This window comes from Artemia sp. Qi Xiang Cuo, chromosome 5 (genome assembly GCF_049724085.1).
Source record: "Artemia sp. Qi Xiang Cuo chromosome 5, ASM4972408v1, whole genome shotgun sequence".
Lineage (NCBI taxonomy): Eukaryota > Metazoa > Arthropoda > Branchiopoda > Anostraca > Artemiidae > Artemia > Artemia sp. Qi Xiang Cuo.
The window spans coordinates 25,788,795-25,814,120 of NC_142798.1; the positions used below are offsets into that span (position 1 = coordinate 25,788,795).

A 25,326-nucleotide genomic window follows, 5' to 3' on the forward strand; every position below is an offset into this window, starting at 1 on the left:
GTAATAGAACTTTTAATTTCCATTCCAATGAGCTATCCCACGATATTCTAGGACCACTGGGTCAATGCGATCACCCCTGGAAAAAAACAAAGAAACAAACACGCACCCGTGATCTTTCGTCTGGCAAAAAATGCAAAATTCCACATTTTTATAGATAGGAGCTTGAAACCTCTACAGTAGAGTTCTCTGATACGCGGAATATGATGGTGTGATTTTCATTCAGGTTATATAACTTTTAGGGGGTTTTCCATCCTTTTTTTGAAAATCAGCCAAATTTTCTCAAGCGCGTAACTTTTGATTGGTAGGATTAAACTTTATAAAACTTATATGTTTGAAATCAGCATTAAAATATGATTCTTTTGATACATCTATTTGTATCAAAATTCCGTTTTTTAGTTTTAGTTACCATTGAGCCGGGTCCCAATAACCAATACTATATTTCAACCTTTCAGCCCTCCTCCTGGGGGCTTCGAGTGATTAAGTCATCCTAAAAGACATAGTTATAATATTTTTGACCATGCTGAATAAAATGGCTATCTCAAAATTTTGATCAGATGACTTTGGGAAAAAAAGAGCGTGGGAGGGGGCCTAGTTGCCCTCCAATTTTTTTGTTCATTTGAAAATGGCACTAGAGCTTTTATTTTCCGTTCGAATGAGCCCTCCCACTATATTATAGGACCACTGAGTTGAACATAACGTCCATGGGAAAAAAAAAACACAAAAAAATAAACACGCATCCCTGATCTTTCTCCTGGCAAAACATACAAAATTCCACATTTTTGTAGATAGAAGCTTGAAACCTCTACAGTAGGGTTCTCTGATACGCTGAATATGATGGTGTGATTTTCATTGAGGTTCTATAACTTTTAGGGGGTCTTTCCCACTTTTTTCGAAAATCAGCCACATTTTCTCAGGCGCGTAACTTTTGATAGGTATGATAAAACTTGATGAAACTTATATATTTGAAATCAGAATTAAAATCTAATTCTTTTGATGTATCTATTGGTATCAAAATTCCGTTTTTTAGAGTTTCGGTTACCATTGAGCCGGGTCGCTCCTTACTTACAGTTCGTTACCACGAACTGTTTGATTCCGTCATAAAAGGAAATGACTCTTTGAAACATTGCAAAACCCTGCTTCTCTTAACCCATCCAATTTCTCTATGAAGCAAATGATAACCATACTGACATTTTAGATGTGCAATCAGAGTCCTGACCTGAGTCTGAGGTTGTTCTGTATAAAAACGGAAATATTGGGTTACTCCTTTCATTTTCAGACCGACGAGATCTAAGCTTAAATTATGTCCTTTGTAAAGTATTGTGGACTGATACAGCAGAAACATCCCAAAATGGTATTTTTCATCATTTCATTCGTTTGCTACTTGTTAGAGTCAGAGTTAAGGCAATGGCTTTGACTAATTAAAGGGTGATGTGTTCCTATCGAATTTTTGTTTTTAATTAGAATCAGAGTAATGAAGGGATTTTCAATCTATATGATTAAAGGGCCCAATATGAGATCCTTGAGCCCGTGCCCCTCAAGCTACCCCAAGCTCTGATTTTCACATATAAGCTTGTTGTGCCTCTTTTCTCGCGGTCCTATGGGGATCCTTCAATAAGCAGTGCGTACACTCCGTACCCGATCCCCTTTGGACAACAGTACGTAAGCTTGGACATCCAACCCCTTTAGTCAGCAGTACATACCTTAATTGGATCTCAGCAAGATAGGATCTCAGTATGACTGTTCTAAATCAAAACGAACGAAGTGCATATTTCACACATGGTGCTTGATTTCCAATAAAGTTTGAACTGAAGGGTTCCTGAGGTTGTTGATTACAAATCTGAAGCTGCTATTGCTGCATAGACGTCCAAAGTCACAACACATTAGTAAATATTTCTAAATAATTCCTGAGGATGTTGATAACAAACATCAGGCTAATATATCAACATAGAAAGTGTGGTGTCGAAAATTGGTATTGGCTCATTTGGTCAGAAATTGAAATTTTTACAGAGAGCAGCTAGTCCCCCTTTTATGCCCTTTTATACTTAAGAGACCGCTACAGCTCCCTTGGCATCGGATCAAAATTTCAAGATGATATTTCGCTCAGAATGATGAAATATGTGCATGCAGCGGAGAAATGACCCCTGCAGCCCCGAGGGCTGGGCCCAAATAACGCAAAAGGGCTATTCTTCAGATAAAGTGAGACCAATTTCTGTAGAAAATACAGGAATTTCGCACTTTTAATATCCAGAATCACTCAATGACTTTAAATCTGTATGACTGAGAGCATGCAATGGGCCAAAGATCCCTTCACCTCCCCCTTTTGATCACCAGCCTTTTCGCCAAAAGGTAGACATGCTGAAACTTCTTTAAACCGGAGCCCTGCAAGGGTTTTCAATCTGTATGAATGGAGGTGAAAAAGATGGTATGTAAATAAAGTCAGTCCACAACTCAGTTCAAAAACAAGCTAAGCCAAGAGGCGGGTAAAACGAGCAAGATCAAGCCACTGGATTTCCGTAACGTGATGATAAAACAATCGAAGTCCTGACTCGGAGCATAGACAAAATAAGTCCTGATTCGGTGAAAAAATGAGCTAAGTCCAGACAGTACTTAGTCCTCCCCCAATTCCAAATTTTTAGTGGAAAGATTAAATAGATAACGAAGCGTCTTGTTTAAAACGAACACATATTATAATTTTCCATCTATATAATAGGAGGCATATTTGGGGGCCCTTGGAACGTCTACCATTCAGTTACAATGAGCTTTTAAGAAGAAAGAAAGATGTTTTGCACCTTGTTTGAAGCGAAACCACGCATTAAAGATGAATCTGTATTGTTGTGGGCAAAGAATGGGAAACCCCGTTTTTCCAACCACTAACTTTTTAGCAGAAAGGTAGGCATATTGCACAACACCTGAACCGAAGTCACGTAAGAATTTTGAACCTGGATTGTTAAAGAACCAAATAGGTTTAGTAGCTCCCCCAAACACCCTCCAGCCCTCTCCCATTGCCATCGTTTTTACAAAAAGGCAGGCAGGCTGCCACGACCAGTTGAACCAGAATCATGCAAGGGTCCAAGGATCTGTGAGTAGAGGCCCAAAATGGGCTAATGGCTTCCACACCATGACACAAGCAAACTTTCCAGAAGAAATGTAGGCGTATGGCACCTAAGGTAGGCAGGTTCTTTCCCCGAACGGCATGAAACGTACGAGACAAGTACCTTTGGCCAAAGGGGCATGAACAGAATGATGTTGAGAGGCATATGCCCCTTTTCCAACCTATACTCAGAAGTTTTCAGACCCATTTGAAATTTACGGGCCAGTTATCTTGAGTCAAGCAGGCAGATTGGACGTATTTTCTGAAAATGGGGAGACCCATTTTCGACTCACTGCTTCCCATACGAAAGTACCCCAAACTTCAGTACGGCAATAGGCTTTGAAGTTTCGAAAGTTGGGGATTGATAAAACTATGAAACTTTGGAGTCTGATAGCGCTCGAGCTGCAGGGTTTAGCAGAATTAGATTTCCGAGGAGAAGTCTAGTTAGTTTTAAGCACCTATCGACCTTATTTCAAGCAGATTCTGGCATTTTCAATTTTTCAGCCACTTCTCGGGGAAGCTACCACAAAACATCCTAATCTCAGACGAATGAAGCCAAATATTTTAGGAGTCCCAACTTTTGTCTGTCATGCTTTGGAAGTCAAAACTAACTAAATCACAACTACAAAAATTATAGCAAAATATGCGAAAATTTTGAAAATCCTTATATTTCCGATGAACAACCGCCCCCCCACCCGTCCCCTTCCCCCCTGTGGCCCTGGTCAGTTGATTCTTTTTTGAAATTAATGGAAGGACTTCATTTTTAGCATGTGAACAGAGCGCGCGAAAGCTACACTATTTTGGAAACCTCTTCAGGGGCAGATAGAACTAACGAAGAGGTATTCTTGACATAGGTCGGACCCCACTTCTTTAATCTCATCTGAAATCAGTGCTTCTTGACTTCACCTGAACAGATAAAGCGGCGAAATCATTTCACAATTGCATGCAATTACACACATAGTTTATAGAACGAGGATAATTTTACCAGGCATGACAAGGTATATCATAGTTTAGCAATAAGGAGCAAAAATCGTGATTGCGATCAAGGTAATATCGGAATTGAAAGTACTGTAATCATCATCAAAACAAAAGCTAAATTGGTAGTGTTTAAAATATTTACCCAGATCCGTACATATCCGACTGTTAAAATCTTCTCAAACCAACGATCATGGTCGCAAAAACACCATTCCCGAACCTGAAAGATAATATGGACCCAAAATATAGATGACATAGCTCAGATAATGGGATCAAGTGGGAACATAATTTGTATTATAATTTTGGTACATCCAATTACTGGAGACGAAAGGTCTAAACAACACGAACTTGTAGTTATTCAGTTTAAGCAGTATCAAACCTACAAGTAGATATCTAAAGCCTTTTGTCCTCCTTAATTTATTAATCAGACCAAAGGTGCCAAACTGTAGGTGATGATTTACAGACTTGCTGCACATTCACATAGAAGGAGGGGCAGGTCCATAAAACTTCTCCCCTAAATCTCACGATTTTTTATGAAGATATATATTTCCAATATAAAAAAAATCTTGAAACAACTATATTGCACTGATCGCCAGAAAGGCTCAATGGCTTGTAAAGGAGGTGAAAATATATACATACTATTTATACACTAACTCATAAACAGTAAGAGAGAGAGAGAGAGAGAGAGAGAGAGAGAGAGAGAGAGAGAGAGAGAAAGAGAGACAGAGAGAGAGAGAGAGAGAGAGAGAGAGAGAGAGAGAGAGACAGAGAGAGAGAGAGAGAGAGACAGAGAGAGGGATAGAGAGACAGAGAGAGATAGGGGGGGGGGAGCGAGAGACAAGGGAAAGCGCTTTTTTCCAAATTTTTACTCATTTCCCCGCATCCTAACAAATTGATATGTACAAGCTTGACTAACGCGAACCATGAATATGGCCATCGGTCTGTTGGGGCACCTACTGCAATACAAAAGCGAATATTGTATTAGCTTTACGTCATAGTTTGACGGCGTAAGTGTGCTCACTGTTAGAACACAGAAGTTCATTTCTAGAATCCTTCGATAATGCTCCAGTAACCCCAATTTCACATATAAACAACATTATTCCATCATTTCTTACGGTGGGAGGGAGAGTGGAAATCTCCCGTCCTAATTTTTTATCACGAATCATTGAGCTTTACCCGTTAAGGCCCAGAGGCAACAATTAAAACCCAGCAAATTAGCAGGCTCCAGTTATCTTAGGAATGGGCTTACCTATCTATAATTAACTGATTTAAATAGTTAACTTTTCAAATTAATACCAACTTTTGAAAAATGTAACCAAATTGGGATGACTGCTCTCAAAAAAGGGACAAACAGTTTAATGTTCCTTCCTCTGAAATGATTTTCCTGGCAGCAGGGCGAGGGAAACAGCCAAGTCTTGTATGTGATATATGCATTTGCTATCAAACAACTTAAAGTCAAATAACCACTTTCTTCATTTTGAATATAACGTTCCTTCATCTGAAATAACGTTCCTTTATCTGAAATAACCTTACTTCCTCTGAAATGATTTTCCTGGCAGCAGGGCCGGGGAAACAGCCAAGTCTGGTATGTGCATTTGCTATTAAACAACTTAAAGTCAAATAACTACTTTCTTCATTTTGAACATAACGTTCCTTCCTCTGAAATGATTTTCCTGGCAGCAGGGCCGGGGAAACAGCCAAGTCTGGTATGTGGTATGTGCATTTGCTATTAAACAACTTAAAGTCAAATAACTACTTTCTTCATTTTGATTATAAAATTAAAAAGACAAAATGTTGTATAGAAACCAAAACCCTTGTTGTGTCACATCTGTTAACATTGTTAGTTTACGACCAAGCTGCATAATCAATTTAAAAATGCTAATTCAGCTCTCAGAAGTAGAACCATAATGAGTAGTCCATCTTTAAGTAATCTGGAACCATTCCAAAATATTCACGTGTCCTTTGAAATCCAGGATTATTGCCAAGTGTTTAAGAATATGAAAGCTAGGCATGTTTGCTAGAAATTAAAAGAACATTGACAGCCAAATACGAGATTTTGTATCCAAAATACAGTTGTATCCAGAACACTGATTCATGTTTTAATATGAGCTACAACTGTTTGAATCGGCACAAATTGCTCCGGGGGAGGGAGATTTTCAAGGTGAAGAGGTGATACGGCAAGTCGTGAGAGGGAATTCTCCCACCTGTCCGTGTTTGCAGGTACAACTGTTGGTTCTGGAAAATATATGCTCGTTCCAATTATGAGAGAGATCATTCGAAGGGTTTTTTTTTTGGGGGGGGGGGGGGTTCTTAAACCTTCACAAACATAAAGACTAAGCGAAACAAGGGCAAGCCCTTCCCTGTCTTGTATTTGCATTTATACGAATCTGTCAAACCAAAAAAAGGTAATCCAAGTTCAGTTCTAGTCCACTAATATAGGTGTCTAGCAAGAATAAAATTAATTAAAACTCAAGCCATTTCTTGCAAAATCATGGATCCATCATCGCAGATTCTTCCATTTACACAATCTAATAGCTTAACTAATAACTTAATGCTTGATTACTACTCTAATTGGATGATTATTGATGTTTATAAAAAAAAACATGTCCCTTTTATGAAAAAAATTAAATAATACATTGTGCCCACATTGGCTGCCTATTATAAAAAACTGTCACATACAAATTCACTTTGCCATGTGTTTACCCCCCCCCCCCTCCACCGGTTTCGATATCACCGGAAAATCCTAGGACCCTTCCCACCAAAATTATTTGGCTCTTCAAAATATTAAATAAAAAAACAAGTTTTTTAAACTGAAAGTAAGGAGCGGCATTAAAACTTAAACGAACAGAGATTATTCCGTATATGAAATGGGTTGTCCCCTCCTCAACGCCTCGCTCATTACGCTAAAGTTTTTTATTGTTTTAAAAAATAAATATGTGATTCAGAGTCAAACTTTAGCGTAAAGAGCGAGGCGTTGAGGAGGGGACAGCCCCTTTCATATAACGGAATCATTTTTGTTCGTTTTAAGTTTTAATGTCGCTCCTTACTTTCAGTTTAAAAAACTTGTTTTTTTTATTTAATTTCTGATCGTTTTTTAGTTAATGCAGCTTTTATTTTGGCTCGCCGTCACTGAATAAGTAAACAAATTTGCATAAAAATTTCACTTTTCTTTTGCTAAATGGCTGTCTCTAAATTTGGTTCTGACGTAATTTACAAATTAACTTACGTAACGAACTTCTATATTCGTATATTTTTCTTCTGGCAAAAAATACAAAGTTGCAGATTTTTGCAGATATGAGCTTGAAACCTATGTTATAGGGTTTTCTTATACGCTGAATCTGACGGTGTGATTTTCATTAAAAATTTTTCACTTTTAGGGGATGTTTCCCCCCTCTTTAAAAAATCAGGTAAGTTTTCACAGGCTCGTAGCTTTTGATGAGTAATACTAAACTTAACAAAATTTATATATTTAGAGTCAGCATTATAAGCCCATTCTTTTGATACATTTATTGACAACAAAGTTCCGTTTTTAAAATTTTCGCTTACTTTTGAGCCGTATCGCTTGTTTTTTTTTTTTTTTTTTTTTTTTTATTACGTATATGTTATTACGTATATGATGGGGTTCTCCCCTTAGTCAATACCACGCTCTTTACGTTAAAAGTTAAAAAAATTTTTAATGCACACACCCCTGAATCACAAAGGCCGTTTAATTAGAATAGATAGCTTTTTTGAAAGCACTAAAAAAAACTGTAGCGTAAAGAGCGAAGTATTGACTTGGGGGAAAACCCCCTCATATACGTAATAATTTCTGTTCATTTTAAGTTCTAATGTTGCTTCTTACTTTCAGTTGAAAAAGCTTGTTTTTTTAAATTTAATTTCTGATCGTCTTTTAAATAATGCTTGGAAATCCGGCGCCCCCTTCATAGAAATGTCCCTTACCCCAAAGAAACATCATCCACGGAAAGATTCTCCCGAGTAACCCCCTCCTCCAGCCCCCCTCCCCCCCCCACAAAAAAAATTCTTCCTGAAAAAGTCTGTATACTTCCCAATAACCAATACAATATGCAAGCAATGGGCAAAGTTCATAACTTGCAGCCCTTCCCCTGGGAACTGTGGGGGATTAAGTCATCGTAAAAGACATATTTATTAGATTTTCGACTATGTTGAAGAAAATGGATGTCTCAAAATTTTAATTGAGTGACTTTGAGAAAAAAATTAGTTTAGGAGGGGACCTAGTTGCCCTCCATTTTTTTTGTCACTTAAAAAGGGCACTAGAACTTTTAATTTCCGTTCCAATGAGCCCTCTTACGATATTCTAGGACCATTGGGTCAATACGATTACTCCTGGGGAAAAGAAAAAAAAAACAAATAAAAACGCATCCGTGATCTTTCTTCTGGCAAAAAATGCAAAATTACAAATTTTTGTAGATAGGAGCTTTAAACCTATACAGTAGGGTTCTATGATAAGCTGAATATGATGATGTAAATTTCATTAAGGTTTTATAGCTTTTAGGGGGTCTTTCCCCCTTTCTTCGAAAATCAGCCAAATTTTCTCAGGCGCGTAACTTTTGATGCTTAAGATTAAACTTGATGAAACTTATATATTTTAACTCAGAATTAAAATCTCATTCTTTTGATGTATCTATTGGTACCAAAATTCCGTTTTTTAGAGTTTCGGTTACCACTGAGCCGGGTCGCTCCTTACTTACAGTTCGTTACCACGAACTGTTTGACTTCCAGTTCCCTTTGAAGTTATTCAGCGTATAAGAAAACCATGAAATAAAATATGGTACTGCTCTATTAGTCGGGCAACAATGCTAATGATATAAAAAAAAATATGATGAAAATATAATAGTTTAGAAACGAATTTGCACATTAGGGGGTGGGGGGAAGCATAGCATATATTGAATACGTAACGTATCCTAGGTACCTTTTTTTGCCCCTTCAACCCCAAAATATTATAAACGGATTGAGAAATCACTGTTTTCAATGCTCTGCATAGGAATTCTCCGTTGAAAAAACCTTCTTGACTAGTTTCTTTTATTATCTTCGCTATGCAATATCTCAGCGTGTTGCCCGGCTAATAGAACAGTACCTAAAGTATTTTCTGATTTTGGTACCAGACAGGTACAGGCTACTAGGATTTTTTTCGAGAGGAGACTAATCAAAAAACCTAAAAAAGAAGTGAATCATAAGAAAACCACGGTAAAACTTAGACATTTCCGAACGTAACAAGCCCGGCACGAATCCCTCCCCCCTTCTTGGAGTTGTGACACTAAATTTGAAAAACAATCAGCTAATCCAAGCTGGTAAATTTCAAATAAAACGGTAAAAAAAATTAGTCTACCTCGTTTACAATTGTCAAAATGCCAGGTATGACAACCAAGTTCCAATAATATGAAACAAATTCTGTCCGTCTATTCTCCAATTTTATATAACTAACCAACAACGTATACAGCTACAGTATATAATAGCTGACAATATGTTAAAACACCTGTCAGTCGTCAAACTGGGCTGTTTGAGCTTACCTTAAGAAAAACAGGCATTCTTCAACATAATAAAGAAATGCCGCGCATTTATGGTTCACCCACCCATTTAGAGGTCCCTCTGTTCGAGAAGATTCCCATGCTACCAAAGAAGGGAGAAAGGGGGGCTATTAACCGCTTGAAAAACCCATAGATCTGTCATCAGCTGCTCACTACTCATCTTCTTTGAATCACAATCTATTGTTACGTGTCATATGAGGAAATTCTGGTTTTAATGATGGTTAAATAGGTTGATGCAGAGCTCTTACAATGACGAGTTTTGTGTAAATTTGAGTATCTCCCGAAGAAGCTAGGCCGTATCCAGGGGGGGGGGGTATCCGGTTCCCCCCCCGACATTTTTGACCGAGTCAAAAATTAGTCTAAAAAATACCTGTAAAGACAAAACCTTACCAGAAAAAAGATGCTATAAAACAAAATCGGGTAAACCCCCCCCTCCCGAACAAAAATCCTGGATACCTGCTTGCGAAGAAGGCTGACTAAATGGGCTATAAACAAACAAGTAGAACAATACAAGGCCGGATCCAGGATTTTTTTTAAGGGGGGGGGGGCGCAAAATAGGTTGATCCGATAAACTTGCGTTAGGAGCAAGCTCAATTAACGCAGCTTGCGTTAATTAAGTAAATTACACTACTCTAGACTACGTTAGGGGGGGGGGCGCCCCTCCCCTGGATTCGCCGCTGGAACAATAGGGAATTTTTTATATATAAGACAGTCGAACGCAACTTTAAATGAATTTCGACCCTATATCCAAGGGTCGTCCTCAACAAAAACAAATGAAGAAAAAACAAATATAAAAGAACTCACATTAAAATTCAATCGTTGAAACTAAAATGTTTTTTAAAACAGCGCTAGCATCATTACTTCAAGGAAGTTCAACCAGGACTGGTACAACAAGTGAGGTGAAAAAGACAGTTCATTCAAATGAAATAAGAAACAATTACAGACACGCTTTTAAAGCTAAGCTCGCCGCTTTGGTAGCCAGCCTAAAAGGTCTGTTCATAACAGGATGAGTGAAATTCTTTATTGCTTTTTAAATATAATTAGTTAAATAATTTTTAATCAAATTTGTAAATAAGCAATTAATCAAATATTCTCCCAATTATCAGTTTAAAGAAATATTACTATTTATTTTGATTCTAATTTTATTGCCTCTCGAACAACTTGTTTTATGCCTAAATCATTGCTAATAAGGGAAATTTCTTCAAAAAGCATTATATTGCTAGGACTCTCAAAGATATGACTGCCTAGAGCAGAATCAAAAGAAATATTTGTATTATAAGAATTTAAAGCTTTAGTTATTTCATCTTTGTGCTGTTGTAGGAGTTTTACTAAATTTTGAAGGGTTCTACCAGCATAGTGGCTGCCACAATCACATGGTATTTGATAAACCCTTCTTTGGCGAGTAACTGTGGTTATAACTTTGCCAGAGTTTAGGAAGTTCATGATTTTAGATTATTGGTAAATACTACATAAAAATTATTTTGTGTGCTAACTTATTTTAAGCTTGCAGTGACTTTCGGAATATATGGAAGTTAAATTATATTTGAGGGCTTGGCGGGAACTTCATATGATAAAAGACCCTTAATTGTATGGGAGTGTCTTGCCAGTCTTCGGCTAATTGTATTGTTAATAAAGACAATAAGATAATCGTTTCCAAAAAGTATGGCTCTAATAAAGTTTAGTTCATCTGTGATGCGAGATTCAGAGCAAATGTTTAGGACACGATCGACAAATGAGGTAACAACAGCTCTTTTAACTTGTGGGGGGTGGTGATTGGATTTGAAATGCAGGTATCTGTTGTTTTGTGTGGGTTTTCTGTAAATTGTAAAATCCAGTTTATCAACGCTACGAATAATTAATACATCCAGATAATGTAATTTATTTGCATTTTTAATTTCTAAGGTAAACTGTAGATTTCGGTCATATGTATTAAGGTGATCTAGAAATTACCCTATTGTTCTGATTGTTTGTTTATAATGGAAAAGGCACTGTGGTCTTCGTTGCTATTTACTAATTGTGCTGCGAAGTAACATTACTGCTTTCGTAATCATAGCTTGGCAACGGTAAAAGGCGGAACTAGAAAGGATTTTTGGTATTCGGATCGTTAAACGGAGAAGAAAAGTTTCAAAGAAGTTTTTAAATTTTCTAGTAATTATTTAGTTTATGAGCCTACTAAATAATAAACAAGAAGCAACTCTGAAAGCAATCCTCTAGGGATTATTAGCTTCGGATCTTGCAGGGCGTACAATTATTGGCTCACATCCTGGTCAAGTAATTAATCAACCAAATTATTAACACGAAAATTTTTTTTTTACAAGCCCTTCTAAAGGTTGTTTGGCCCAAGAAGCTAAGCCTGTTGAGGGTCCTTCAATACAATGACAGGAAAACACATACAATAAACAATACACTGCATTACACAATACCCCAAAAAGGGCAGAGCAAACAGAGAATACACAATAGAATACAGTAATAACAGACATAGTCGACGATGATTCCGCTAGTGGAAAAAAAAACGTTACAGGATATGTACACATAAACAGAGGACGAGTAGAGGATTTCGCTCCTAATATCAGTCGTAAAAACTCCTCACGAGGATTCTGGCAAGTACTTCAAAGATCCATAAGAACCAAACTATTCGGGCTCACATACGAACGCAGAGCTTTGTCTTTGAAAGGGGGAGGTCGGTCTCAGAAAAAGCACCTAAACAGGTGAATTACAAGAGGAGATAAAAAGAAACAATAGAATAATCCTTGAAATCTTAAGATTTAGAGGGGGCAAGGGCCCCCTCTCTTTGGGCCAACATTTTGGGGCGTTTAAGCACTTTTCTGAAGCATCGTACCTCTTTAAACTTTTTTAATCTCCTTAAATCTTTGGGCCAAGCATGTGCCCAGTGGTCCCTGGCCCTCCTGGCTCAACCCTCCCCAACAATCCCCGAATGTTTCCTACTGTGTCAAAAACATGACTCAGTTTTCATACACTCTGTGTTTCTCTTTTTAAATTCAATATATCCCCCCCCTCGTCGAAAAGTGTCTATAGATATAGCTGCTCTAGCCTCTAGACTTCGTCATGTGTCTATGCACTGTATCGATAATTTTGGTTGTTTCAGCCGCCTACAACAATTTCAGAATATTAGCCATGATTTTCCCACCTAGGAAACATTTTCATTCCAAGTATATTCTCGGTATACCATATTATCTGACTTACTACTAATTAGAAGACGTGCAAATGTGCAAACTGAAATGCACGTGGAAAAATTGGAAGACGTGCGAACTGAAATACTTTATTACAGGATAACGACTTCAGTTTGAGTACCAATAGCTAAGAATTGGATAACGCAGACAGTGTCAACCAGCCGGAAATCAGTGAGGGAGCAAGGGAACAAGGGGTCAAGTTACAAATTATTTTTATGCACAGGAATTTATCTGGAAATTTACTGGGATTTCACTTGGATATTAAGAATTAGAATATCTTTAGAGAAAAACATTGCAATGGGAGGAAGCATGCCTAAACACGGAAGTAGGGGGAGGGGGATTTCGTGAGATTTTTTCTTTAAAAAATGAAAAACTACTGCCAAGAAATTAAATTTTTCGAATTTTCAAGTTTTAGGTATAACCGAGTTAATTTGACATTTCAATCTCAGAAAATTCCATTGCGAAAATTTCGGACAGTGTTTTAGTTTGTCTGTTTCTTGTTTCTTTGTTTCTGTGTTGTTTTTTTTTTTTGTTTTTTTTTTCGTTTTTTTTGGCTGAAAAGTGCATTGACTGACACGTTAGCAGCTTTCAGTTGGGCTACACTAACATATATTTTAATTATGAATGTAGCCAAAAATAACACATTTCAGGCATACACTAATAGGGAGGAGGGGGCTTTGGGCAGGCCTCTAAACGATTTGTCTAATAATATTTCATATTTATCGTAGATTTAGCCATTTTTCTTAAATTTCTCCACCTTACACAGCATCTAGTGTATGTGCCCGCCAGTTACTCACTATCTGTATCGTAGCGATGGGCCTAGATGGGACAGGCGCATTCTATGACAAAGGGACAATTTGAACTGTACTTGTTTCCTAGAACTGTGAAAATAAAGTAAACTAAATTCATTTATAGTCTATGGGGGAAAATCCAGTCAACATGGACAAAATCCAGTCACTAGACAATGGTATTGATAGACACGTACAAAAGGGTTTTTACGGGTCTCCAGAATTTTCTATACGGTAGCCTCAAGGCCGTACCCAGGATTTTTTTTTCGGAGGGGGTTTTACTCATTTTTTTTTGGGGGGGGGGGGGTACAAAAAAAACCTCAAAAAGTGAATAAAAAATTTGTGTATGTCCATTTTTGTTTCAGTTTTACGCGTCAGACAAAAATTTTGGAGAGGGGTTCAGGCCCCCTAACGCCCCCCCCCCTGGATACGGCCCTGGGTAGCCTAATTAATATTTTTGGTGTTTTGACGAGTTAGATCTCTCTTCCTCTCTAAAGTGTCGGGGAAGTGGTTCAGCACAAATACAGACGCATACACAATACAGGAATTTATATCGGCACAGAATGTGCAGAAATTACCAAATTCTACAAAATTCAATTCACTATCTCGTTTTGAAGCCAATAAAAGCAGTTTTGGTATTATTTGTTTTTGTAGGTTACATATTCAGAGCTGCTATTCAGGAGGGTAATTTCACATGGGGCAGGAGGGAGGGGCAACTGCCCCCTCCAGACACAAGTTCCCCCCTCCAGACCTCAGTTTGACGCCACCCCCCCAGCTGAAATTTAGTTTCTACAAAAAAAAATTGTCAAAACTAAGATAAGCCTGCATAATTCAAGTATCCAGAGAAACAGGTCTGTTTTCTTTAGTATATCTTTGCTTTAATGTTAATATGTAGATCATTTTTCAGTTTTCACTGTCATTTTCACTTGATTTGGGAAAATTGGCTCCACCTCAACCCTTCCCCCAGAATTTTGGCGAAATTACGCCACTGCTGCTATTGCTTACAAATTTTTTTAATCGCATGGGCTAGTTATCACTCCTCAAATAAAAAAAAAAAAAAAAAAAAAAAAAAAAAGAATGTAAACTGGTCAGTTAAGCAAATGGTTGACCTTGGATATAACATAGAAATGAGATAGCAAAAACACAAAAAATAGCCTATGCCATTTGATTCCGCTATTATCGTGTGAAGCACTTTTAGGAATGAGGTAAGGGTACTTTCCCAGCATATGGGCCTTTCTAAAAAGTCAAGTTTGGTTAATGCTAATGAAATAAAATAAAATAGGATGAACATATAATAGTTTAGAAACAAATTTGGGCCATACATATGCACATTACGGGGAGGGGGGGGGGGTAAATCATAGAATATATTAAATACGTAGCCTAACGTAACCTAGATACCGTACCCCCCCCTAAACTCCAAAAAAACACAGTTAAATATGGTATACGCAATGAAAACCACGCAATCATTGCCGGTAAGTTCTACGAAATCATATTATTGATTTAGGAATAAAGGTAAAACACCTTTTAATGCCTTTTTTTATGCTGTTAACGCATTAAAAACGATTTTAGTATAGAGTTTAATTACAGCCCCCCCCCCTATAGCGGTTCAATCAGGGGTAGTGTAGCTATAGTCTCTATAGGGGGGGGGGCTGAAATTCATTTCCGATAGAAATGCTTATTATATTCGTAATCAGCATAAAAAAAAGGCATCGAACGGTGTATTCACTTTAGTCCTAACTCAATAATATGATTTCGTAGAACTTTACCTCATTGCCTAGGCTACTCTACAGCGGTTAACCCTAGAGGCCCATATAATGGGAAAGTACCTTGGTAAGTAAGCATTTTTGAATTCTTTAAAGCTGTTTTCAGAATCTTATAGTGTTTCCTTCTGAGGAGGAGTAACTACAAACTAGAACCGAGCCCCCTTCCCCTCTCCTGATGCGTGGATATGGTCTAGCCTAGGATATAATACAAGTTTTAAATTTTTTTTAATTACATCATTTTGGCATTATGACCCTATCATTCATGGGTTTAAGTAAAAAAATGGCAAGTGAACAAAATATTGGGTAAATTTTTACCAAATCATATTAGCATATTGACTTACGAATAAAGTGAATATACCACTCGATGCCGTTCTTGCCCCCACCCCCACCCACCTAATGTGCAAATATATACCCTGAATTGGTATATAGGGGTGGGGTAAAATTCACTTCCGACAAAAATGATTATTATAGGCTATTTGGAAAGAGCATTAAAAAAGGCATCGAGTGGTATATTCACTTTATTCGTAAGTCAATAATATGATTTGGTAAAAATTTACCAAATAGTGAAGGGCTGTATCAAGGCTTTAGGGGGGGGGGGGGTAATGGTAAATTGAAATCGACTCTGAAAATCAAATAAACAGAGATTTTCCGAATGTATTGAAGAACAAAAGTTTGTTTCATTCTATTGTTTACTTCATAACAGGACATAGGCCTAGATACCCCTGATAGTCCATCCTAAAGATCCATTTCCAAAAATTCTGTTCACCCAGACTATATTAGTGGCTTACTCCTTTTCTACGGGTATCGTCGTATTTCCTTGTTGATGAAAAATAGAAATATCTATAAGCAACGCACATGTAGCCACTTTTAAATTCCTTACCTTGATGCTTAACTGTTTTATCCTTTAAATAACTAGAATCCAAAAATAAAGCGTCTTTCAAATATACATCTAAGAAACAATCAGCACTTTATTCGAACAGCTTAGAATCTTGCAGTTAAAACGCCTAAAAATACAACAAAAAACAGAGACAAAAGGCTATTGTTGTTGCAAGCCACGCAACATTCTCGTTACAAATCACTTAATCGACTGTTATTAGATCTGTTTCCAATTGATTATAACCTACGGACCAGCAAAGATCCGTAACAACACGCATATAATACACACGGCTGATATCTTCACAGCTGACAGAGTATCTCCAGCCTGGAGGTGTCTATCGCTCCGCGTTCCAGCGATTCTGTCCCTTCGTTGCCAGTCATATGGAGGGGCAGAATATGACAGAGGAGCCAAAAGCGACAGAGTGTTGCGCCGAGGCTTTCTAAAAGCACGTCGGCGCTTCAGGCCGGAAGTAAAGAGGGTTTTTCAGCTTATGTTAAGGAGATATTGATTAAAACACTGTTACCAATCAAACGGCGGAAGCTTCAGTGAGCAAACAGATTATGGGGCTCTCGGAATTGACGATTTGAGCATATTAGTATTCATAAACTGTAGAGAGATAGGATGTTTTAAAGAGATTGAAAAGGGGAATTGTAGTGAGGATAACAATCTAAGGAGAAAAAAATGTAATAAATATTTTAAAATAAATGGACCATGAATGGAGGGGGGCAGTGATTTTTTCATCCCCCTCCCCTAGAGCATAAAAAGTGCATTTTCGTAAAAATGAAATTAAGTATTTGAGGCAAAGTAGCTGTTTCGAACATTGTTACTCTTAATTAAAATGTGTGGTCTTGACAGACTCCCCCGCACCCCCCCCCCTTCTGAATAAAATGTTGTGCAAATATTATTGACAGATATATAAAAACGAGGGGAGGATATAAGGTTTCCTTCAGTCTTGAACTAAAGGAGCAATATTGAAACTCAAAATGAACAAAATTTATTTATCTATGAGGGGGTTTGCCCCCTCCTCCATACGTTGCTCTTCGAGCTGAAGTTTTTTAGCACTTTTAAAACAGCTTCTTATTATAATTGTTCTTATTCTACATGTTTTTCAGGAGTCGTTCTTAAAAAAAAAATGGGAAAGACAGTCAAGAATTAGCGTCAAGAGCAAGGTATCGAGGAGGGGGGTAGCCCCCTCATATAGGGAATAATTTCTATTCGTCTTGTTTTAATGTTGATCATTACTTTCAGTTGGAAAACTTGTTTATTTAATTTAATTTCTGAACGTTTCCAAATAATGCTGGTAAATCTAGCTCTTCCTCAATGAAAAACTCCCTCCCCTTACGACAGACTCATATGTAAAAGGTTTCTCGCACGTAAAATACCCCTCCCCCATTAGAATTCCCCCCGACAATTCCGTCCTCGCTGAAATCCCCCCCCCCCTAAAAAGTCTTGCGGACGATTCGGTCTGAAAAATTCTCCTTAGCATACTTTCATTTGAAAAATACTTTAATTTCTGATCTTTTTTCGAATCACTCTGGAAATATCCCCTTCTGCAGACAATTTTTACTGTAAATCCCCCCCGGGGTGGGAAGTCACTTCCATGGAAAGTTCCCCCGTGGGAAATTTCTCCTACAAAAAATTCTCCCATGAGAACTCACCCCGCGGGAAATCTCCCCCACTGCTGAAAAATTTCCCCGACAATTCCAAGGCCGCTGGAGATATCCCCGAAAATTCCCCGAAACACATGCAAAATTGAGTCGCCAAACAGAAAGTAAGACAAATAAAAATAATTTTTTTAAGGAATTCTGTCAAATTCCCGCAGTCTAAAATTCTCCCTGGAAAGTTCACCCACGGAAACTTCCCTGCAAACTGAGAATTCTCCACAGGTTGAATCCCCCCAACAGAAAACTCCCTCCCCCACCATCCAAAAATGCCTGTATACTTTCCAATAACAAATACTGTACGTAAACAAAGGGCAAATTTCATAACCTAAAGACCTTTCCCTAGGGGCTGTCAGGGGCGTCGTTTCGGGGTGGCAAGGGAGGGCAGTTGCCCCCCAATAATATGGAGAAAAATATTATACATCCCATGCCTTTTGACTATCCAGATATAAACACCTCTTGCCCCCCCCCCCCCCATAAAAATGCTGGAGATTCGTCTCTGGGGGCTGTGGGAGGTCGAGGCACCCCAAAGGAGTAGTTATTGGATCTTTCAACTCTGTTGAACAAAATAGACACTCAAAATTTTAATCTGACGACTTTGGGGGAAAAGGGGGCATGGGAGGGAGGCTAGGCACCCCCACCCCCACCCCTATTTTTGGCTGCTTAAAAGGGGCACTAAAACTTTTAAGTTCTGTTCGAATACACCCTTTCCCAAATTTCTAGGACGATTAGCTCGATACGATCACCCCTGGGAAAAACACAAACATGCATCCGAGATCTTTCTTCTGGCAAAAAATACAAAATTCCATATTCTTGCAGATGGGAGCTTTTAACCTCAACAGTAGGTTCTCTCTATGCTGAATTTTGTGATGCAGCTTTCTTTATGATTCTTTGTCTTTATGGGCGTGTTTCCCGCCTTTTTCGAAAATCAGACAGTTTTTTTTTTCTCAGGCCGAGAGATTTTGATGGATAACACTAAATTTAATAAATGTTACTTATTTGGATTCTGTTTTCTGGATTCAAAATTCTCTTTTTTAGAGTTTCGGTTACTTTTGAGACGAGTCGTTCCTTACTTACAGTTCGTTACCACAAAACTGTTGGATAGTTATGTTAAAATATAAAAGAAATGACACATCTTTATAGTATTGGTACAAAAGTCATTCATAGTCAACGCAATGTTGAATTAGTAATTTCTTTTCTGGCCTTGTTTTATTCCATTTCTATGTAACATTTTGTATTTATTCCTTTCCCGCCATAATATTTTTCATTGGAAATACTTAAATAAAAATACTAAAAACAAATTTAATTCCAGGAGGGTGCAAACAATTCTAGGGAAAAATTACCCCCCCCCCTCGCTTATCATATAGAACGGAATTTTTTTAAATGGATATACAAAATGGAATTAGCATTGTCGGTCATTCTTACTTTCACTAAGCTTAAGCTTGTGACGGGCCAATTACAGAAAATAAAATCAGACCAAAACACAATCAATACTTTTGTCTTTTAATAAACAATACATATTTGTTTCTTTCCTCTCCTTTTATCATTAAACTCTGAGAATAAAACCGCAGTAAAACCAAATAAACAGACCTAGGTACTGGATTTCTGCAGTTATATAACCAAACAATCATTCAGACTTACTCAATTAGAAGTTACATTGGTCTTTTGAAGGGTCGACTCCGACCGGAGGGCAAAGAAATACCCAAGGTAGAAGTAGGCACCAAATCGTAGGGCAACCAATTGAGTGCAAGACAGCTGTTTTAATCTGAACGGTGTAATGGATCAAATACCCCCTAACGAATATCCCTATAGTCCCATGGGCAAGGATATAGACTTCTTATTTACTGACTTAGGTCTTCCCACGTCAGGTTGCGCATAAGGTGACAATGGTGCCTCTCCACGACAACCTCTCTTGTGCTTTTGACCAAGGTTCTTCGATTGACGATCTCAACAGAGCAGCATCCTTCTCAAGGCATTTGCCCAGTGTTGCCTTCTGTCGCCCAGGTCGGCTTATGCCGGTAAGAACCCAACATCACACATCATGGGTAGGCGGCCTTCGCCGATCCGCACGATGTGACCCCAATAACGCCATCGGTTAGTCGTAGTTCTATCGATGACAAGCGTCTGCTTTGTCTTTTCAGCTATAAAGACCTTAGTATTCTCATCGTCCACAATATATCGAGGATGCTTCAAAGACAGATGCTCTCAAAACCCTCGATTCACTTTTCCAGCTGCTTAGTCAACACCCAAGATTCGCATCCGTGCACTAGTACGGAGATAAAATTACTGTTGCAGAGACAGAGCTTGAGCTTCAAGGAGCATGATACTTTCATCCACACATTTCTTAATTTATTGAAGACACTTCCTGCGCATGCAATGCGTGTGGTAATTTCACATTCAAGGCTTCTGACACATTTAATGAGACTACCAATTTACTTGAACTCTTCAACCTCCTCTAGTGTATTGGATCCAACTTTGAGCGGTGGGGCGGGTAGGGTCTTGACGTTGTTTCGCATGAATTTTGTTTTCTGCGTACTCATTGACAGGCCAGCTGACTCGGCCGTGCTGGAGAGCACTGCGATATTCTTCTGTAGCTCCTCTCTTAAATAAGATAGGAGGGCTAGATCATCGGCAAAATCACCGTCACATAATTTGTGGTTGTGGTTCAGCTGGATTCCACCTATGAAGTTGCGTACTCGAAGTATATAGCCAATGACTATAGCAAACAGCACTGGGAACAGGATACATCCTTGGCAGACACTAGACTTCACACTGAACCATTCGGTAAGGCCCCATCATCAGTCCGTACGACATATAACGGGTATTTGCATAGTTTGATAATATTGCGGACAATCTTGTCGGGGAATCCATAATACCGTACTATCTTCCATAGTGAGTCTCTGTGGACTAACTGAAACACCTTCAAAAAGTCAATGAAGACAATAATAATCTTAGTCCACCATTCATTTGATTCATCTATGAGTACCCTCAAACTGAATAACAAATCAGCATACGATCTCCCTGGTAGAAACCCATGCTGCTCATCTCTTAATATTGCGTTGCTTTTGACTAAATGTGGTTCAGTAGCACTTGAAAGAAAAATTTACTCGCTACAGACTGTAGAGTGATACTTCGCCAGTTATCGCAGTCATTTGTTCTGCCTTTCTTAAAGAGCTTGAAAATAATCCTTTTTATCCGATCGATGGGAATATCTTCAGTTTCCTGTATCTGAGTAAGAAGAGCCTGTTGTAGGGGCTCGGCCATGACTTCAGCTCCATGCTTCAACAGTTCAGGCTATAAGCTGTCAACTCCTGCAGCTTTGCCACTCTTAAGCTTATGTATGTATGTATGTATAAATTTATTGCCCATCATAAATGTAAAATACACCACTGATAGAGTATAAAGAAAGAAAATGGAAAAAAAATAAATAAATTCTGACAAATACAAACAGAATCAAAACAGAGAAGAACAGACAAGAAGAAAAAAAAATACAAATAGGGGCAATTATATGTAAGAACAAACCTATTCTTAAAGACGGACAATTTCAGAGGTGCTTTCACCAATAATCTGCCTCCGATATCTCTCATTTCTTTTCTGTACCGCGGACACTGGACTTAAAACTCCATACCGCAAGGATAGTGAGCTGTTATTAGTCCAGAGAGGCAGCCTTAGCAAATATTCCGTATACTTGTAGAAACACTTCCGTATATCCCTAATATCTGAAGCAGTAAGAAGAGACCAAAATGGTGCAAGGGCAAGTAGATGCGGAACAGCAAATGCATTATAAACACTAGCTAAGATACGGCGGTTAAATTTAAACTTTAACGCAACTAGTAAACCATACGCATTCCTAGCTATTCCGGCGAAGAAATCTTTCAACAGTTGACACGTGGCGCGAAGATTTAACCCAATTGGTACACTAAGATAAGTCATTGTGTCTTGTGCTTTAATAAATTGTTCACCTAACTGAACATTTTTCAGGCAATTTGAACGGTGATTGAACACCAGGAATTTAGTCTTACTCTCATTAAATCGAAGACCAATACGTTTATACTCACTATCGAGAATTCCAAAATTTTCCTCAATTCCAAAGGCTGTTCTACTAATATCAAGGATGTCATCAGCATAGTTAGCTAGCGAAACATCAATACCATTTAATATACATGTGGTTAGAACTTTCTGTTGTGGCACAATGACAGTATTATTAAACAGGGGGGGGGGGGGGGGGAAGTAACAGCGCCCTGTCTAATACCCGTTTTCACTGGAATTGAAGGAGTGAATTCCACCGCACTAGGTGAGATGGTAACCTTAACTTTGGTATTTATCTTTTTATACATATCACGTATCGATTTGATGACAGAAATATTGACTCCATGCTTATAAGCAGTCAAGAAGATATGGGGGTGTATAGCCATGTCGAATGCTCTAGATACGTCTAACCCGGAAAAATATACTACCTCATTATTTTCATGAGCATGTAGAAGTAAGTTAGCAATCAAATGATGAGCATGGTCACGGCCTACTCCTTTCTTGAAGCCGAATTGGTTATCCGGTGTATAACACTTAGCAGATATCTCGTCAATAATTAGTAACTCAAAAACTTTGCATAAAACCGTTGACACCGTAATTGGTCTAAAAGAAGAACATTGGTCCTTGGGCTTTCCCCTTTTAAATACCAAGCTTATTACTCCAGTACTAAACAAATCAGGAACTATACCACAACAGAATATCATCTGAAAGAGTAAGGTCAAATGCTCAATCAGGAGAGGGGAGCCACATCTTAGATGCTTTGCACAGAGCCCATCAACACCACGAGAAGTTTTCTTTTGTAGCTTAGAAATGCACTCAGTAACCGAAGATCGAGTAACAATAAAACTGATCTCATCAGTTGATTTGCCTAAGCAACCATCAAGCTCCCTTTCATATTGGTTTGACAGTGATGGATCAGGCTCGGAAAATTCACTTTTAAAGTAACCATACCACTGGCCGCTGGTAATTTTGAAAGCATTATAGGCTTTTGAATTATCTCTTTTGAGCACTTTCCATACGAAATTAGGTTCACTTATGGCTTTAATTGATATTTCAGCTACTGATTTAGCCTAGTGTTACCTAAGTACTTTCGTAAAATGTCGCTTTTTCAGACGAATTTCATTTATCAAAACTTGCCGTGGCATACCACACTCCTTCCAGACATGAAACCAGAATTTCAATTTAGCACAATAATCAACGAGATCAAGACTGCCGGACCAACCATGCTTCTCAGTTCCAAGACGTACTCTTCGTATGGGTAAACTAGCACGCTCGGCAGAGCGTAGAGCGTGAACGATCTCTGCACAGTAAATATTCAGCAATATTTGCTTCTCATGTAACACTGTCTTGACTTCAAGTAAGCTTATGGGTTCGTCTCCTATGTCGAGTTGGGAAAACGATAACTTAGCCGGAGGGGATAAAGGATTCGTAGACAGTGGAAAGTTCAGTACCTCATTGAAGTACTCTTTCCATCTCTTATCAATATGTTCCTTTTGTAAAACGTTTGCCAGCCTTACGATCAATTGCAAGAACTGGCTCTCCGAAATTTCCGGTTATTTTCTTTGTGATACGATAGACTGCCGGCTGTCACCCTTACTGGCAGCTATCTCTCTGCTTCAGCTGCCTTTGTCTCGAGAAAGAGCCGTTTGTCCGTTCCTGCCGACCGCTTTACAGCCTTGTGGGCTTCCTTGTATTTGTATTTCAAAAGATCTTTGTACTCGACAGTGGGCTCTTACTGGCATGATTCCAACATGATTTTGGCCTCTTTTCATCGTTCATAAGTTTCCAAGATTTTTCGCTTATTCACTGCTCACTTTTCTTTTTTGCATATCCGATATTTCCTTCGATTGCACCCAGCACACATCGTACAATAGACTCCCATCTCTCGTTCACTGTTGCAGTTGTGTCTTCAGTCGAAATACTTGCACACCTGTTAGCAAGATTTACACGGCATGCTTGTCGAAGACTCTAGTCCTGGGGCTTCCGGATGTCAAAGGACTTGATAGTATATTTGCATTTCCACACAGTCTTCAGCTTAAGTTTGAAACCGGCAATCTCCAGTTTTAGGTCGGATTATGAATTTGCACAGCAGTAAGTTCGCAGATCTTCCAGCGATCGTTTATGTCTCTTTTTCGCTAATATGTGGTCAGTCTGACTTCTTGTAGCACTGTCAGGTGAAATCGAAGTATTTTTGTGTATTTCATGATGGGGAGACCATGAGCCACCTACGATCAGGCTACGGCTAGCTCACATATCAACTAGACGCACTCTATTGTCATTAATAACACACAGACCATGTCGGCCTAGCACACCATGCACATAACCATTATCACTACCAACTTTGACATTAAAGTCGCCATACACAACTAATATATCGTGCTCAGGTAATGTATTGACTAGGTCGTTTAGATCACTATAAAAACCGTCCTTGGTGTCCCCGCCTGCATCGTTTGCGGGGTCATAGGCCGCCACAACAGTATGTTTAGACTGGGAGCTCTCAAAACGGGCCTTAAGCATTCTTTAATTCTTAGGTATTTATTCCAACATCGACTTCTTTGCTTGTTTACTGACAACTAGGGCAACTCTGGCTTCGTGTCTCTCCTTTTTACCCGAGAAAAAGACTTCATAGTTGTCAACATAGCTGGAAAATTAAGGAAAGATGATGAATTTAGATTTAAAGGCGATTTTATAGAGATTAAAAAAGAATTCGTGTATTTAGGGGTTAAGTTTTTTTGGAATGGTAAGTATGCACAGGAGGTTAAGCTTAGAGTACAAAAGGTTTATATGTGTATGAATTTAATTTTTAAAAGTGAGGTTGGAAAGATTAGGGACTTAGCAATGCATCAATATTTATTTAGTACTACACTCCTCCTGGTTATTCATTTCGGGTGTGAGCTGTGGGGTTTTAAAGAAAGCGAGGAGTTGAAGAGAATGCAAAGAAATTATTTTAAGAGAGTTTTTAGGGCCCATAAATCCACTCACAGTGTTGTACTGGAGGGGGATTTAGGACTTAATAGGTTAAGAAAAGATAGGTAAATCAGAATGGTGAAGTTTTGGATAAAAATTTTAAGAAGTAAAAATAGGCTAGCGAAAGAAGTGTATTTTAGTCTGTTGGAGGATAAGATAGAGGTAGGGTGGCCACAAGAAATTAAGAACATTTTAGATGAAGCAAGATATTCGTATTTTTTGAATAAAGGTCAGGGATCGAATTCGGATACAGCGGTAGATAAGGTAAAAAAAAGGTTACACGAGCAAGGAATACACCAGTGGCAGGCTCGGAAGGAGGCCTCGAGATCTCAGAGTGTATATAGTACGGTGAAGGACACGTGGGGGAAGACGTTTATTTTCACTTGAGTTTGAAAGGGGAAGAAATAAAATGGATTTTTAATTTAAGGGGAGGTTCGA

The 25,326-nt window shown here is 38.4% G+C and overlaps 1 protein-coding gene across 4 annotated transcripts in view; it reads right to left on the bottom strand.

Annotated features, from left to right (window-relative positions):
• The window catches only part of tna (Zinc finger MIZ domain-containing protein tonalli), a 172,212-nt gene extending 155,632 nt beyond the window's left edge, over positions 1 to 16,580 (bottom strand). The window contains exons 1-2 of one of the 4 annotated variants that reach the window (XM_089088789.1): positions 16,235 to 16,580; positions 4,212 to 4,286 (exon numbers count right to left, since the gene is read on the bottom strand). In XM_089088789.1, the coding sequence (XP_088944915.1) occupies positions 4,212 to 4,225 (14 nt within the window). In that variant the 5' untranslated portion in view covers positions 4,226 to 4,286; positions 16,235 to 16,580. Of the gene's footprint in view, positions 1 to 4,211; positions 4,287 to 9,413; positions 9,436 to 10,416; positions 10,476 to 16,234 lie in introns of those variants that run through there. The other 3 variants (XM_089088786.1, XM_089088787.1, XM_089088788.1) reach the window with 3 other exon arrangements.
• Between the last annotated feature and the right edge of the window lie 8,746 nt (positions 16,581 to 25,326).